The 15,974-nt window shown below is 40.0% G+C and overlaps 1 protein-coding gene across 1 annotated transcript; it reads left to right on the forward strand.

Moving 5' to 3' along the window:
- Positions 1-7,898: 7,898 nt before the first annotated feature.
- Positions 7,899-15,195, forward strand: LOC100566807 (matrix Gla protein). Its single transcript, XM_003221068.4, has 4 exons — positions 7,899-8,273; positions 11,242-11,265; positions 13,065-13,137; positions 14,417-15,195. The coding sequence occupies exons 1-4, from the start codon at positions 8,204-8,206 to the stop codon at positions 14,544-14,546; spliced, it is 297 nt and encodes a 98-aa protein (XP_003221116.1). The 5' UTR covers positions 7,899-8,203; the 3' UTR covers positions 14,547-15,195.
- Positions 15,196-15,974: the final 779 nt, after the last annotated feature.

Consider the following 15,974-nt stretch of genomic DNA (forward strand, 5'->3'; position numbering starts at 1 on the left):
AAGGTACATTGCTTTCATTGACCAATTTATAAGTCGACCCAGGCTTTTTGGATTGTCTTTTTGACAAGTAAAGGTAAAGATTTCCCCTGATGTTAAGTGCAGTCGTGTCTGGGGGTTGGTGCTCATCTCCATTTCTAAGCTGAAGAGCCGGCGTTGTCTGTAGACACCTCCAAAGTCATGTGGCTGGCATGACTGCATGGAGCCGTGTTACCTTCCCGCCAGAGCGGTACCTATTGATCTACTCACATTTGCATATCTTTGAACTGCTAGGTTGGCAGAAGCTGGAGCTAACAGCGGGCGCTCACTCTGCTCCCTGGATTTGAACCTGCGATCTTTCGGTCTGCAAGTTCAGCAGCTCAGTGCTTTAACACACTGTGCCACCGAGGGCTCCTCGACTTATACATAAGTATATAAAAATGCTATAAATATTTAAAGAAGAGAGAAAGGAATATACATGGGGTTGTTGTGTGTTTTCTGGGCTGTATGGCTATGTTCCAGAAGCATTCCCTCCTGAAGTTTCACCCACATCCATGGCAGGCATCCTCAGAGGTTGTGAGGTATATACCTCACTACCTCTGAGGATACCTGCCATAGATATGGGCAAAATGTCAGGAGAGTATGCTTCCGGAACATGGCCATACAGCCCGGAAAACACACAACAACCCTGTGATTCCAGCCATGAAAGCCTTCGACAACACATGAAATATGCATGGGTTGAGGCAGTGAGAGAAGAAGGCATGTGTGAGTCTACAGTGAAATAGCCACTGAGGAATGGTGGAAGACAAATGAGCAGAGAGGTGGATCTTCCATGCCCAAGAGTTAGTATGTTGAATTAATTTATAGACATGCAGTAATAAATACCTTAGACTGCCTCAATGTACATGTTTTCCAACAAGTAATAGTACATTTTAGGTTAAAAATGACTTTTCCAGGTACCTACCACTAATAGATACCAATACATGCTAATCCGTGAAGCCATCTCTGTGCTCTTGTGACTGCCAGCCCAAACTAGGATGTTTCATTGACTCAAGGCTCTCAAGATATAGAGCTATACTGTGAGAAGTTATGGTCCTGTTACCAAAACCACAAATATTTGGAAATATCCAGGTGAGCCTGGTCTGAGAGGCTTAACTTTGCTTCTATCTCAAGCCAAATCAAGTAAGAACATTAACCTCCCAAACAGTGAGCAGGCCACCCACGAATTCACCAGTTCGCATGAACATAGCATACCCGTTTGGTGTGTTTGTCAACACCAAAGAAATGAGCACATCCATGAAGCTGGTGCCACTCTTAAGTGATTAAGTCAATATATTTTCAGTCCATGACTGACCACAGCAATTTGGATACCTTCCTTTAAATGTGGCGATGTTAAACACACATAGAAGCCTTTTACATTTGTGAAATATGTGCAATATCCATTTCAGCTTATGTAGGTCCCTTTGCAAATAACGGAAAACATAGTGGTGACACGAACAGAGTCAAACCACCCAAGGTTGTGCACTATGAAATTGTTAATATACTGTACTAATGTAATCTGATGCACGTTAAGCATAGAAAGCCCTGTATTAGAGAAATGCTGGCACAATATAAGGAGACATTTGAAAGTCCTACATTACGGCAACATAGTGAACTCTTGACTGGTGCCCAGTTCTGCTCCTATAGGATATGAATGATCTCCAAGGTTTCTGAGAGTTTTTTAAATGTTCCTTCCTATCATGCAGAGGAGCCCCAGTGGCACAGTGTGTTAAAGCGCTGAACTGCTGAACTTGCAGATTGAAAGGTTGCAGGTTCAAATCCCGGGAGCGGAGTGAGCGCCCGCTGTTAGCTCCAGCTTCTGCCAACCTAGCAATTCAAAAACATGCAAATGTGAGTAGATAAATAGGTACCTCTCCGGCGGGAAGGTAACGGTGCTCCATGCAGTCATGCCGGCCACATGACCTTGGAGGTGTCTATGGACAACGCCGGCTCTTCGGCTTAGAAATGGAGATGAGCACCAACCTCCAGAGTTGAACACGGCTGGACTTAACATCAGGGGAAACCTTTACCTTTACCTTTCCTATCAAGCAAGTGCACAAATGCCACATATTTTCCTATGAGGGCCAAGTGCCAAGTCCTCTAAACCCATTATCTCACAGCTATTACAACAGGAAGACTACTGAATATACTCTTGTATAGATCTAGAGGTTTTAGCCAAAAAATAGATCCCCAAAACCTGAACTGACTTATCTACAGGTCAGTGTGAGTACTGTACCTTAACCTTTAACAAGTAAGGAACCATCCCCTTCTCTGAGTACGGTTAGAAAAGATGAAAGCTTACTCCATACCAGAAAAACTTAAAAGAAATTGCTTCTCTTTTCCCTTTGGGGGGAAGCACCAAAGAGCCTCCACTACCATTTCCCCTGCCAGGCATTTGATAAGAACAGAAGCAATACCATGACATAAAAAGTGGGTTGGTGTGTCTTTTAGGTTCTCCTGGGATGGATTCTCACCTTTCGTGGCTTGAGTTAGAGAAGGGTGTTGTTTCTTTTTTGGCAAGAATTAATAACATACCTTAACTTTTTTTTTAAGGAACCATTCTCTGGGTTATTGTATGTTTTCCAGACTGTATGGCCATGTTCCAGAAGTATTCTCTCCTGACGTTTCGCTCACATCCATGGCAGGCATCCTCAGAGGTTGTGAGGTATATGGAGAAATGAAGCAAGGAAGGTTTATATATCTGTGGAAGGTCCTGGGTGGGGGAAAGAACTCTTGTCTGTTGGAGGCCAATGTAAATGTTGTAATTAATCACCTGGATTAGCATTAAATGGCCTTCCCAGCTTCACATCCTGGCCTGGGGGGATCTTTTGTTCAGAGTCGTTAGCTGCCCCTGATTGATTCATGTCTGGAATTCTTCTGGTTTCAGAGTGTTGCTTTTTATTTACTGTTCTGATTTTGGAGTTTTTTAAATACTGGTAGCCAGATTTTGTTCATTTTCATGGTTTCCTCCTTTCTGTTGAAATTGTCCACATGCTAATGGATTTCAATGGCTTCTCTGTGTAGTCTGACATGGTGGTTGTGAGAGTGGTCTAGCATTACTGTGTTCTCAAATAATATACTCTGTCCAGGTTAGTTCATCACATGCTCTGCTATGGCTGATTTCTCTGGTTGAGTTAGTTGCAGTGCCTTTCATGTTCTCTGACTCGTGTCAATAGATAACTTTTCCTTATGTATATGGTAAGGAATGGACAGATGGTTCTGTTACTAAGGGCTCAAACAATTCATCTTCCTTTGAGGAGATGTGTGCTGTTACACTGCTGGATAGCCTGAAATGATTGACTAAGCAAACTCCTCCAAAGTAACCAAAGACTAAAGCAGCCAAAAAAGGCAGCTTACAGTGTCATGTTATTATTAAGGCATTGCACTCCAATGTTAACATTAGAGCATTTCCCAGAAAATGAGAGGAAATTTTTAAAGACACATAATGTTTCCTTGGCTATGCATTTATTTCAAAGTCCAAAGAGCAGAAGGGGAAAAACACTTTGCCATTATATGACATGCACAATGTTTCAGAAAAAGTCACTCCCAAAAATTTAGTGGGGAGAGAAGATAAAGGGATTTAAGCCAGCCTGTTCAACAAATAACATTGGAAAGATAGAAACTATTCCAAAACAACGAAATAAGTAAAAATCAACCAGTCATGGGGAAAGGGTGGCTAGTTTCTACATTATAGTGAGTCACTCTGTTCTCCAGCTCTTGGTCCAGTTCAGGGCCCACTTTTTTCTCACTAATGGAATCCTTTGTGCATGGATTATCATGGTCCTGGGCAGGCCCCTGACTCGCAATAAGAACAGTGACAGGCCATATGTTTCCAAGCAGAGCTGGCATATTACATACTCCTGAATACATGAGTGCCCATGTGTTCTACTTGTATTACAGATTACAACAGCTTTCTGTTTTAAAAGGCTGCAGAGGACAGTCTTCTGTTCCTAGTGCTGTTCAGGCAGAATGTGTTTTAAACAGAAAGAACCAAAAGTTGGCCTCCACATTCAGGACTGGATTAGGAAGCGAACAAGTTATATGAGCCACAGCCTTTGTCACTGTAGTGCTGAAATCTATTTTTATTTAAAGGATAATAATTATTTCCAGCATAGCACTTCTACATATAAATCAGTGGTTCTCAACCTGTGGGCTGTGAGAATGAAAATCCGGTCTGCGAACCTCCTTCCTCTTTATTTATTTATTTTATTTTGGCTCCTTTTCACAGAGCTGACTATTGCATTGGATAGACCATATCAGCTCTAGGTTATTAAATATGGCTTTCTGTGGGTGAGCATATGACGACTACTGGATGGCATGTGTTCTATTTCAGAAACTAGAGCAGATGTGGTCTATCCAATACAATTGTCTGAATCAGCACCACAAATAGCCAAACTGAATCTAAAGTTGATCAAAAACAGATTTGTAAACTCTTTGGATCTAATATTGGAGAGTGGTCCCTGGTCAAGTTGGCCCTGGTCAAAAAAGGTTGGGAACCACTGATACAAATAAACATATAATAATGCTATACATATCCATATCATCTTAGTCCTTTTCTCTGAATGATGCATATGTAATCTACGGAGTACCATTCCTTTAACTGGTAACACATTCCTACAGTCTGAGTTTGGCCTTGTTTGGAAGGGTGAGTATGATGATGTTATTTATAAATATACAGATAGAGCACATGTGGTGGCATATACTAGCCACTGCTACAAGGCAAGATAATTGACATGCTGCATCAGATTTCTGGAGAGAGGCCATACATTCCCCTTTCAAAGTGCTTTCAACCTTCCAGTCAAGTCACAGTTCTCTCTCATTCCTCCCTCCACCATCTCTCTTTCTCCCCATCTCTATGTCTACCACTGCCCTTTCCAAACTCCAAACTGTTTCTTCTAGCAGAACCACCTGCTTCTTTTGCTCAACATATTCTCTAAACTTTAACTCAGTGGTTCTCAACCTGGGGTCCCCAGATGTTTTTGGCCTTCAACTCCCAGAAATCTTAACAGTTGCTAAACTGGTTGGGATTTCTAGGAGTTGTAGGCCAAAAACATCTGGGGACCCCAGGTTGAGAACCACTGCTTTAACTGAAATACTAAAGGAATATCTCCATCCACCAGGACCTGTTCATGAACCACTCTTAGCTCTTAACTAGTAATCTGCCAGGGGGACAGATTACTAGTTACCTTCTGTAATTTCTGATGGCACATTCTCAATCCAGATATCAAAAGATCATTCCCTGGCCCATTCAGGGCCAGGCTGTGGCGCAGGCTGGTAAGCGCTGCAATAAATCACTCTGACCATGAGGTCATGAGTTCGAGGCCTGCCCGTGGTGGGGTGAGCACCCGTCAATTAAAAATAAAATATAGCCCCTGCTCGTTGCTGACCTAGCAACCCGAAAGATAGTTGCATCTATCAAGTAGGAAATAAGGTACCACTTATAAAAAGTGGGGAGGCAAGTTTAACTAATTTACAACGTTGGAATGAGGAAGTGAGGAAGTGCCATCAGAGTGGATGATGAAGCAGCTGCTCCCGCCCGTGGCCAAAATCGAACATCCCCTCAGGAGAAGGTTAAATTGCCTCTGCGTCTGTCTGTCTCTGTCTCTGTTCGATGTGTTTATGGGCATTGAATGTTTGCCCTATATGTATGTAATGTGATCTGCCCTGAGACCCCTTCAGGGTGAGAAGGGCGGAATACAAATATTGTAAATAAATAAATAAATAAATAAATTCACAAGCTATTAACCATATTTGGTTTGTTTCAGCATAGGATTTTCAAAGTAAAAGGTGTCAGAAGTGGGTTACCATCACCTTCTTCTGCATAGTACTAGCTCTTTTAAAAACTATGTATAACTATGGTGCCTTTGCTGTTGCCTCTGAATGATCTTTCACCAGTGTCAAAGCCCCTCATTACTGAAAATTCACCCAGGAACTACCATTCTAAACTATGAAAATCTTCCCTTCAAACAATTCTTTCAAATTCAACTTGAAAGTGATTCTCTTTTTCTAAAGGTCTGACAATGTGAACAGACATTTTAGCACACACAGCATGACTGAATCTGCAAAGGACTGCAAGAGAACAGTTTAATTTGCTTTGGGAAGTTTGCTTTGCTTTAGCCTGAAGGCTGCCAGTTGGCCTCCCCTGTCTTGAAATATTGCATCAGATGTTAGATGGCTTTGATTGTCCGGACAAATGAGCTTGCAATGGCCTGGAGATGCTGAGTTGATACAAAATCAAAGGAAAAAAATGTTTCAATAATTAAGTATCTGTTACTAATTGTATCTAACTGTTACTACTTTTAGGAGGTGGAAATCATATGCAAAATAGTAATATTTTATGTATACAACTTCAGTAATTGCTAAAATTCATCAAATGTCATTATGAACAAATCTGCAAACAGGAATATTGTCACTTAATTTGGAGTACTGGGCTGGCAACTGCATAGCAGTTTTGCTTGCCACATCAAACAGGGGGTCATTTGATTATTATATCTTAAAGAAGGAACATGGTTTCATTTGATTGGAGTGCAAATTTCAAAGACATCTTAGAATTATTTTTCTGTAGACTAGTGGTTATCAACCTGTGGGTCCCCAGATGTTTTGACCTTCAACTCCCAGAAATCCTAACAGCTGGTAAACTGGCTTTTTTTCTGGGAGTTGTAGTCCAAAAACATCTGGGGACCCACAGGCTGAGAACCACTGCTGTAGACCAATTCACATGACTGTGTTATTTAAGAAGACATTTCCCCCCTGTGGTTGCAGCATTTTGAACTTTTATGTGCTTCCACTTGAGCCCAGCTTGCATTTGAATATCCTGAAAAATCTTTTGAGAATTCAATGAACAATTGATGTAGTAATTCTTAAGCCAGACAAGTGAGGAAACATCCAAAAACCTAAAATAATTTGGAAAAAATGAGCTAGTGTTGGCTGTAAAATTAGCCATGCAGATCAATCCTAAGCCATCATTATACAAGTCCATTGCATGTATTTTTGTAACCATGAATGCAAGAAAGGTGCATGCTGTTGATAAAATGACAACTAGGTTGCTATGAGTTCTAAGGCAAATTCATGGATCAGTATTGGACTATATGGCTGCCACAGATAAAATAAGCAGCATGTCGTCTAAAAATGTAAAGGCAAGGGTGAGGGATGCTGACTACCCAGAGATTAAGGAATTACTCTTCCATCATCTGTGTTAATGACTAGGCTGGCAAAAGCTGATAGTAAATGGTGTTCAACAATAACTAGAGAGCCAGTTGGAAACATTTTGTGTGTATAACAGCCAGATATTTGACCTAATTGCAAGAGTTTTTCTCAATAAGATTAGATTTGGGGCGAGTAAAAAATAAGCATCACTCAGCACACATATTTAAACAGTATAGTTAAGATGTGCACATGACAGAGCTTGATAACCCTTGTTTTCAGGGTTAGTCTATTCTAGAGAAAACTTGGATTCCTTCTAGAAAGGTTTGCAATTGGTTATACACATGTTATTGCAGATCTCTGCATTTCCAACATGCTCCACGTGATCATAATTCAGATGGTTTCAAAATTGTTTTCAAAAATCAGCACCTGGTGCTGATATAACCTCTTATTTTTGTACTCGGATGGTAAAATTGTTCCACATCAATAGTTGCTTAATCTACGGAGCAGCTGTTTCAGATCTTCACAATGGCCATCTATGCTCCTACAGCTGTAGCATCTGTTGCAGTGCAGTTAACAAGATGATGGATCCCAGGAGTGAGAGGAAAAAGATTGAACCCATCTGTTATTGTATATCCTTTTAATATCTGACCCTTTCAAGACTCAATTGTTTGTTTTCTCTCAACACAGTTGAAAATGAGGCTTTCTCCCCTCCTCAGAATGATGTTTGTCACTGAGCTCTTTTCTTTGCTAGGAGTTTGCAAGAGTTCTCACTGTCCTTTGGGAATGCCAGAAGATCCTCCGGCCTACGGCAGATGTGCAGATGGCTGCCAGAACCAAATGTCTTTTGACCCAAATAGAAAATTTTGAACTGGAAGTAGGACAGAAGAATGGCAAAGTGTCAGGGACTCCCTGGCCTGGGGCCTGCTCTAGTTAGTGATAGCATATATAAGTTGCTGTTGAAAGGCAAACGCTCCTGAGAAACGTCCATATCTTCAGGACGAATTAGAGAGACACCAAAAGCATTTTCTAAGAACAGGAGAAGATGGAGAACCTTTTGATGGTGCTGTTGTTTGCCATGGTCCTCCTGACAGCCCCCTGCTGTTGCGAAGCAGGTAAGTCTACTCCAGGTACAGGTAGGAGCAATCTCTGCCAGAGATTGTGAGTAACTAATGCATTACCAGTGAAATGTAGTGTTACCTGCAGTGAATTGTTGTTGTTTTTTTTGGATAACAAAGTTGCAGCAAAGTTACACGTCAAAAGTAATATAACAAGTGGGGACAAAGAATTCTATCGTTGTAACAAGCAATGATTTCTGGTGTTTAAACTTATGATTTAAAAACATCTGGAGGGTAATTTTGATAGGAATGTTCCAATTTTAATGTCATTTTTTCTATTGGTTTTCATTCCTTCTTTCAACAAGTGACAAAGACTAGATCTACACTGCCCTATATCCCAGGATCTGATCTCAGACTATCAGTTTATCGCAGATTATCTGGCAGTGTCGACTCGGGCTGAATCTACATTGTGTTATTTCCTAGGATCTGATCCCAGATTATCTGTTTTGAACTGGATTATATGAGTATACACTGCCAGACAATCTGGGATAAGCAGATAAAATGGACTCAAATCCTGAAATATGGGGCAGCGTAGAAGGGGCGTAAGGCTGGATCTATACTGCTCTATATCCCAGGATCTGATCCCAGATTATCTGATTATTTCAGGTTATCTGGCAGTGTAGACTCATATAATCCAGTTCAAAGAAGAGAATCTGGGATCAGATCCTGGAATATAGTGCAGTGTAAATCCAGCCTTCGTGAGAGAACAAAACCTTGTTTTATGAGGGGAGTGGGAAGGTGATTAGCAACTAGCTTTAAGCTCTTCCTATGCACCAAAGTATGGGATTCTTACCTCAGCCCATCACGTTTTATAGGTTTTATCTTGCCACTGTGGTAATAACATGACCTCCTCACACATGGATGCTTTTAGGGGCAGGACAAATAGCATCACCCAGGTCCTATAATCTCTGCATAGCCATGGACAAAGTAGATTTAGTTTGTAGTTTAATGAGCAGAATCATGTTCATTTAACTCATTGTGAACTAGAATGCATAAAAGTTACTTTATGGAACTACAGTTTCCAAAATCCCATAGGCAGCAAAGAATATTCTGCTGGAATCCAAAAATAGGACATATAAAATTAATAATAATAATATAATAATATAAAACTTAATTTCTATTTTTTATTTTTTTTAATTATTTTAGAAATTATGACAGACATTCATGAAAGTGAAAAACAAGAAGTAAAATAAAATACACACATATAAAAAAAGAAGAAAAATACAGAAAGATTTAAAGATTTGCACTGTAGTGTACAGCCAGTGCTTGTTAAACTAATGGATATTCACAGAACTTAATTTCTAGACCTCCCTCGCTCCCCAAAGGGACTCAGGGCAGTTAACATACATATAAATGGCAAACATTCAATGCCACAATTTCTTCATTAATATCAAAAGTATAAAATGACAGTAACATACAAATTATAATAAAAATTCCACATTAGAAAAAAAACAACAACATTTAAACATGACAGTCAGTAAAAACATTATTGCACAGAGCGAGCGTATACCTGGACCAATTTAAGTGACATCATCAACAACAATCTCGGAAACTTTTTATTCAGGCAAACTTTTAAAGAATAAGGCTTTTAAGATCATGTCATGGTATGCTGTAGTTTTAGCTCTGGATAAGTTTTAATTCATTTTTACGGATTTTATTTTAATATTTAATTTGATTTTAATGTTTGTATATTTGTGGATTTTAAATTGTATTGAAATGTTTTTAATGTAAGCTGCTTTGAGTCTCCTTGGTGCAGAGAAAAAGTATAAATAAATATCATCATAACAGAATAATAATTTAAGCCTGGCCACATTGTTGCGGCCAGGAGCCTGAATATGTACACTTAATCGGTGGTGTCTAACGTGTGGCTCTCCACGTGTTTTGGACTTCAGTTCCCAAAATTCCTGGCCATTGGAAAAGCTGGCTAGAGCTCCTGGGAGTATGAGGCCCAGGCATCTGGAAGGTCGCAAGTTTGACACTTCTGCCCTATCTGTTCCAATTTGGCCAGTTCAATTTGGAACAGTTCTGCTTATTCCTCTAGTGTGCCGGGAACAAGTCCTCTTCTTCAAACAATCTTTGGGTAAGATAGAAACATGTCTTTACTTCCTCATTTTAAATTGAATTATGGGCAAAAATAGAAAATGCTGAATGAGCAAAAATGCCAACAAGGTTTAGCTAGTCCACTTTCTCTGATTAAATTTGACATTTGTGATAGATTGTTTATCCATTTTAAAAGCATCACTATACTCTTGAGTTTACGTCAGTGGTTTGCGAACCTCCTTCCTCTTTATTTAATTTATTTAATTTATTTTCTTTTCACTCCTTTCTGCAGACCACATTAGTTCTAGATTATTAAATGTGGTTTTCTGTGGACGAGCAGATGGCGGCTACTGGATGGCATATATTCTGTATCAGAAACTAGAGCTGATGTGGCAATTTTCTGAATCAGCAATTTTCTGAACCCCAAACAACCAAACCAAATCTAAAGTTGACCAAAAACTGAATTGTAACCCATTGAAGTGGTCCCTGGTCAAAGTGGTCCCTAATCAAGTGGGCCCTGGTGAAAGTGGGCCCTGGTCAAAAAAAGGTTGGGAACCACTGGTTTACATTCATGTTCTTGAAGTTCTTTTGGATTTTTTTCAAATAGGAAGAATACTGAAGAAAGCAGTATAGACTGCTGTATGTGGCAGATTGAACTGACTCACAGGGAAACCTGTGTGTGTCAAGAGACACCACAAGAAAGACAAATGTTTTCCTGGGTTCCTTTTGTCCCCATAGCTTTAGCTTTAAATTCTTCCCTAGAAGTCCATTATCAGCAATCGTTTTGCACCCCTGGCTTTACTGCACCATGTGGGGCATGTTCAGGAAACAGTTGAAAAAAGCAAATTAACACCGTGCTCAGGAGGGGAGAGGCATCCTTTGTGGGACAGCAGGTGTATCATGCTATCTTTTCTATGTTTTTCAGATACAAACCGGGCCATCGATGAAGGTGAGTAACTGGTAAGAGGGTTCCTCCCCAAAACTTCCAAATTTTTCATTGTCTGGGACATCGTTTTTTAACTTTTACTTGCAAAGCTCCTAATTAACAACCTAATATACTATACATATATATCTCACTACTTTGTGTCATCATCACATATCCTCCAACTGCACTGTTTTGGTAAGAACCGTACCTTGAACTCTCTATCATCTTTCAGTTATGGCTTGGCTTTTCTCTTCCAAACTGCCAAGTTTGTTAGAAACCCATTACTTTTGCCTCTACTGAATCATCCTTGCCTCGCAAGTGGACAGCAATTATGATGAATAATATTGCTATTGAAGTTGATTTTTGGAATTTCCTAGAGTGCCAAATAAAATGGAGGAATTTTACAAGAAAGCTTGTGATTTCTGGCACTGCTTAAAGTAATTTTTGAAAAACAAACGTGTCTAGGTGTTTTAAGAGACCTGGCAGAAATGCAATTTGAGAATCAGTCCCTCAGTGAATAAACCCCCTGTTAGCTGGACACCTGGCCCCTTTCTTCCCAGTTATTCTGGGAAAACTTTCCTGAGCCCCCATGTTTGTGTGTTGTAGCAAGAATAACATCTTAAGGGCTAATAGATGTATTGCGGTATATGCTTTCATGGACCAGGGCCCAAATTTGTCAGATTCTATCTGATGAAGAGATGTCTGAAGGAAAGATGCATCAAGGTAAAGACTTCTCTACTTTTTAAATGAAGTTTGGCAGGAATTGCTAGGATAGGTACAATTTTGCCACCCTGTAAGAACTGAAATGGGATTTTTCCTTTCCAAGATTTCTTCAGCATTTTTGTTAGCAAATATTCTCTAGCAGTTTCTCAATTATTCTCTGAATGATGGGTGTGTGTAAGTGTTATCCCATAATCCCTGATTTTGACATTTGATATTTAAGAGGGGTCAAGTTGCAACATTTAATAGAGGACACACAGTAGTATGTAGATTGTGTGATTCCTGGATTAGGATCACTACAGTTATACAGCCAGTGGTGCTTGGCAGCAGAGCTTAGAAGAGTTACTCATTAGGACTGCAACTCCCAGTTATTCCACTGCCACAGTGCTGCTGATCATGCTGGATGTAGTTCTGGGATCTGTAGTCTAAAAGGAGTAATGTTTCCCAAGCTCTGCTGTATAGCAGCAAGATCATAAAAAGCTCCAATATGCTGTAGATCAATGGTTCTCAACCTGTGGGTCCCCAGATGTTTTGGCCTTCAACTCCCAGAAATCCTAACAGCTGGTAAACTGGCTGGGAGTTGTAGGCCAAAACACCTGGGGGCCCACAGGTTGAGCACCACTACTGCAGAGGGATATATCTATACTGTAGAATGAATACCGTTTCACACCACTTTAACTGCCATAGCGATGGAATCATGGGAATTGAAGGTCTTTAGCCTTCTCTGCCAAATAGTGCTAGTGCCTCAATAAGCTACAACTCATTGGAGTCAATAGCATTGAACTATGGTGTCAAACTGTATTCATCCTACAGTATAGATCAGGCATGGGTAAACTTTGGCCCTATAGGTGTTTTGGACCTCAACTCCTACCGGTTGTTAGGAAACTTGGGAGTTGTAGACCAAAACACCTGGAGAGCTGTAGTTTGTCCATGCCTGGTGTAGATGCACCTGAGGTAGAGTTGTGTTTAACATCCTCTTAATCAGTTATTTCATAAATCCACTCACAGCATTTGTGAAAATACCTTATACCTTTTCAACCATTTAGTGCCTGCTCTGTAGGAGTTTTCATATTCACATATTAAAACATTTGTGTGTACAACAGGGATCAAGATAAAGCGGGAAGTAGCCAGTGCCTTTGTGAGAAGGCAGAAGCGGTCATATCCATATTATGAAAGGTAAGAGTTTAATGAGAATCAGCATAATGACTTGAATGTTGGACTAGTACTCTGGAATCTCTGTTTAGCCACTGAAATCCATTTGGTAACCCTGGGCAAGATATTCTTTCCCAGCTTAAGATGAAGCCAGTGAAACTGTCTATGAATACATATTTTTAAAAAACCTCTCGGATAGTACCACTATAAGTCAGAGTTAACCTGAAAAGGTGTAATAACAACAAAAAGTTAAATACGGCTATCTATTGTGACTAATTTGGAAAACAGGAGACTGGGTAGAAAGCTTTACAATGCCAACATTTGTATTTACACAATTAAAAGAAAAAGAAACAGGAGACTGCAGAAGTACTGGAATCAAGAAGTCCTGCCCTGGGTTGCTGTGAGTTTTCCAGGGTCTATGGCCATGTTCCAGAAGCATTCTCTCCTGATGTTTCACCCACATCTATGGCAGGCATGCTCAGAGGTTGTGAGTCCTCATAGATGCCTGCTATAGATGTGGGCAAAACGTCGGGAGAGAATGGTTTTGGAACATGGCCATATAGCCCGGAAAACTCACAGCAACCCTGTGATTCTGGCCATGAAAACTTTCGACAAGTCACACCCTCCTTCAAGAACCCACAGATAACACAGATATCTAATTCAAACATTGTGACCCTTACAGGGATGTTTGGGAAATGAGGATATGCTGTGATATTCGATGCAGTTAATGTAACATTTCAGAAGATAATGACCCTGTTCAGATGTACATTGTCTCTACATAAGGATTAGCAGATGGCAAGGACTGGCTGTAGTAGGCATTGCATGCCCCACATATTTGGGGGTGACAGGTGCTGTAAGAACTGTATTAAAAATGAGGGTTGCTTCTTTTCCCTCTCAGCCCTTGCCTAGCTTCCCCTAGTGATATCACCAGGACCTATCCTTTGAGTTTTGGCTTTGAAATCATAGGGAATGAGGTGGTGCCGATGTGGCAACCCTATCATTGCCAAGTGAAACAAATGTTTTGCACAGAAATGTCTCAAAGAGCTGGCAGGTTCTCCGGTGTGGCTTTTTGTCACTGATGTCATCAAGGCAGGGCTTTCTGGGGCAAAAGGCCAGGCTTCTACTTAGGAAGGACAACCTACAAATTGGGCCCAGAGAGTTCACCACACTTGGAATAGAGTAACAAAGTCATGCATGTTCTCACCTACCAAGGGGTTGGGGTAGGCAAGCTGAGCACTGTTGTTTTAAAGTTTTAAATCACCTAACAGCAGCATTGCATCTTCTTACTCTCTCTGATCTCCAGGTACTATGAGAGGTTCAAGTCCCCCATGGAGATGAAGCAAGAGCAATGCGAAAACTATGCACCCTGTGACTACTATTCCGAAGTTGTGGGCTTTCATGCAGCCTACAGCCATTTCTTTGGACATGTCTAAAACTGGACTTTTTCTTCATGTACTTACCTGGCAGGGACACCTGCGGGGGCAAATCCAATTGGGGAAGGGGCAGGGGGAAGCAAGAGGTTGAGCAGGGGAAGGGAAATAGCAGGCTGGACGCCAGGCATTTGGCTAACATTTACACAACTGTTTCTCCCCATTTGCAAAAAAATAAAAAAATGTAGTACTTCTTTCTTCTAAGGAGGGTTTTTTTTTGCCCACAATTGGATAGTGGCTGCCTTGTTGGTAGAGAAATGAATCCACTCTAGGTTTTAGTACAAACTTTAAATACAAGGTATAGTGTCTGTTTTGGAGATGGGAGTGAGTACCTTGGATTACTCTGTTGAAATCTGGGTTAAAATTCCGAGTGGATTTGCTACTTTGTTGACATGGAAACTGCTGAGTTATTAACCCATGAGCCACAGCATTTGCTGGAGAGTCATTGCCATTCTGTGAGAAGAAGAGCAGGTAGGGTGGATCAGATAGAACTGGGCCAAGCAACCACCAACCCTTTAATTGTTCTGAATGACAACTTTCATCAGTTTATATTTTATACTTTAAAATATATTTTTATTTTTATTGTTGACCCCAATCCCCCTTCCCCCGGACATAAAATGTATACAATAAACTACAGAAATTACATTTGAAATATCAGTCTTAATCTCAATTTTTCTACATCTTAATATTTTCTCTAAATAATTCCTAACTGGATCCCACATGTTATTAATTATTATAACATTTTCTATGTTGTCTATATTGTTCAATTTACAATTTGTTATTTCCACATTTAACACATTTACTATATAATTATACCAATTTGTCAGAGTCCACTTTGTTTTATCTTTCCAACCCCTCACTAAAACAATTTGAGCACACGCTATTAATTTCAGCACGCATTATTAACTTGTCAACCACTCTTTCCTTTTGTACATTATACTCCTGGTATCCTTGCATGTAATACATTTCTATTGGCCATTATGATTTGAAGATTTTACATTATATTAATTTCTCCTTCAATCATTCTCCAATACTCCTGTACTCTGTCACATTCCCATATCATGTGATTAAACACACCTCTTTGTTTACAACCATGCCGACACCTGTCCTTCACCCCTGGTAAAAAACGTGAAGGTTGTGCAGAAGTTCTGTACCATTTTTGTAACATTTTCCTTCTTGCTTCTCTAAGTACATTATATTTTTCATTTGCTATATTACTTATTTCCCTTTGGCTATCTTACCTCTCAATTTCCATATCCATTCTCCACGTTTGAAATATTTCCTCTATTACTTCCTCTTTTACAGTTATAATTTGTTCGTACAAATCTCATGCCACTTTTAAAAAGTATTTTATACTTCCTCTTATCATAGGATTTTCAGGTGTTTTCAATCCTACAGTCTCAATGGGATACTCTATAGCTTTTGTGCTTG

The sequence above is a fragment of the Anolis carolinensis genome, chromosome 5 (genome assembly GCF_035594765.1).
Source record: "Anolis carolinensis isolate JA03-04 chromosome 5, rAnoCar3.1.pri, whole genome shotgun sequence".
NCBI classification, from domain to species: domain Eukaryota; kingdom Metazoa; phylum Chordata; class Lepidosauria; order Squamata; family Dactyloidae; genus Anolis; species Anolis carolinensis.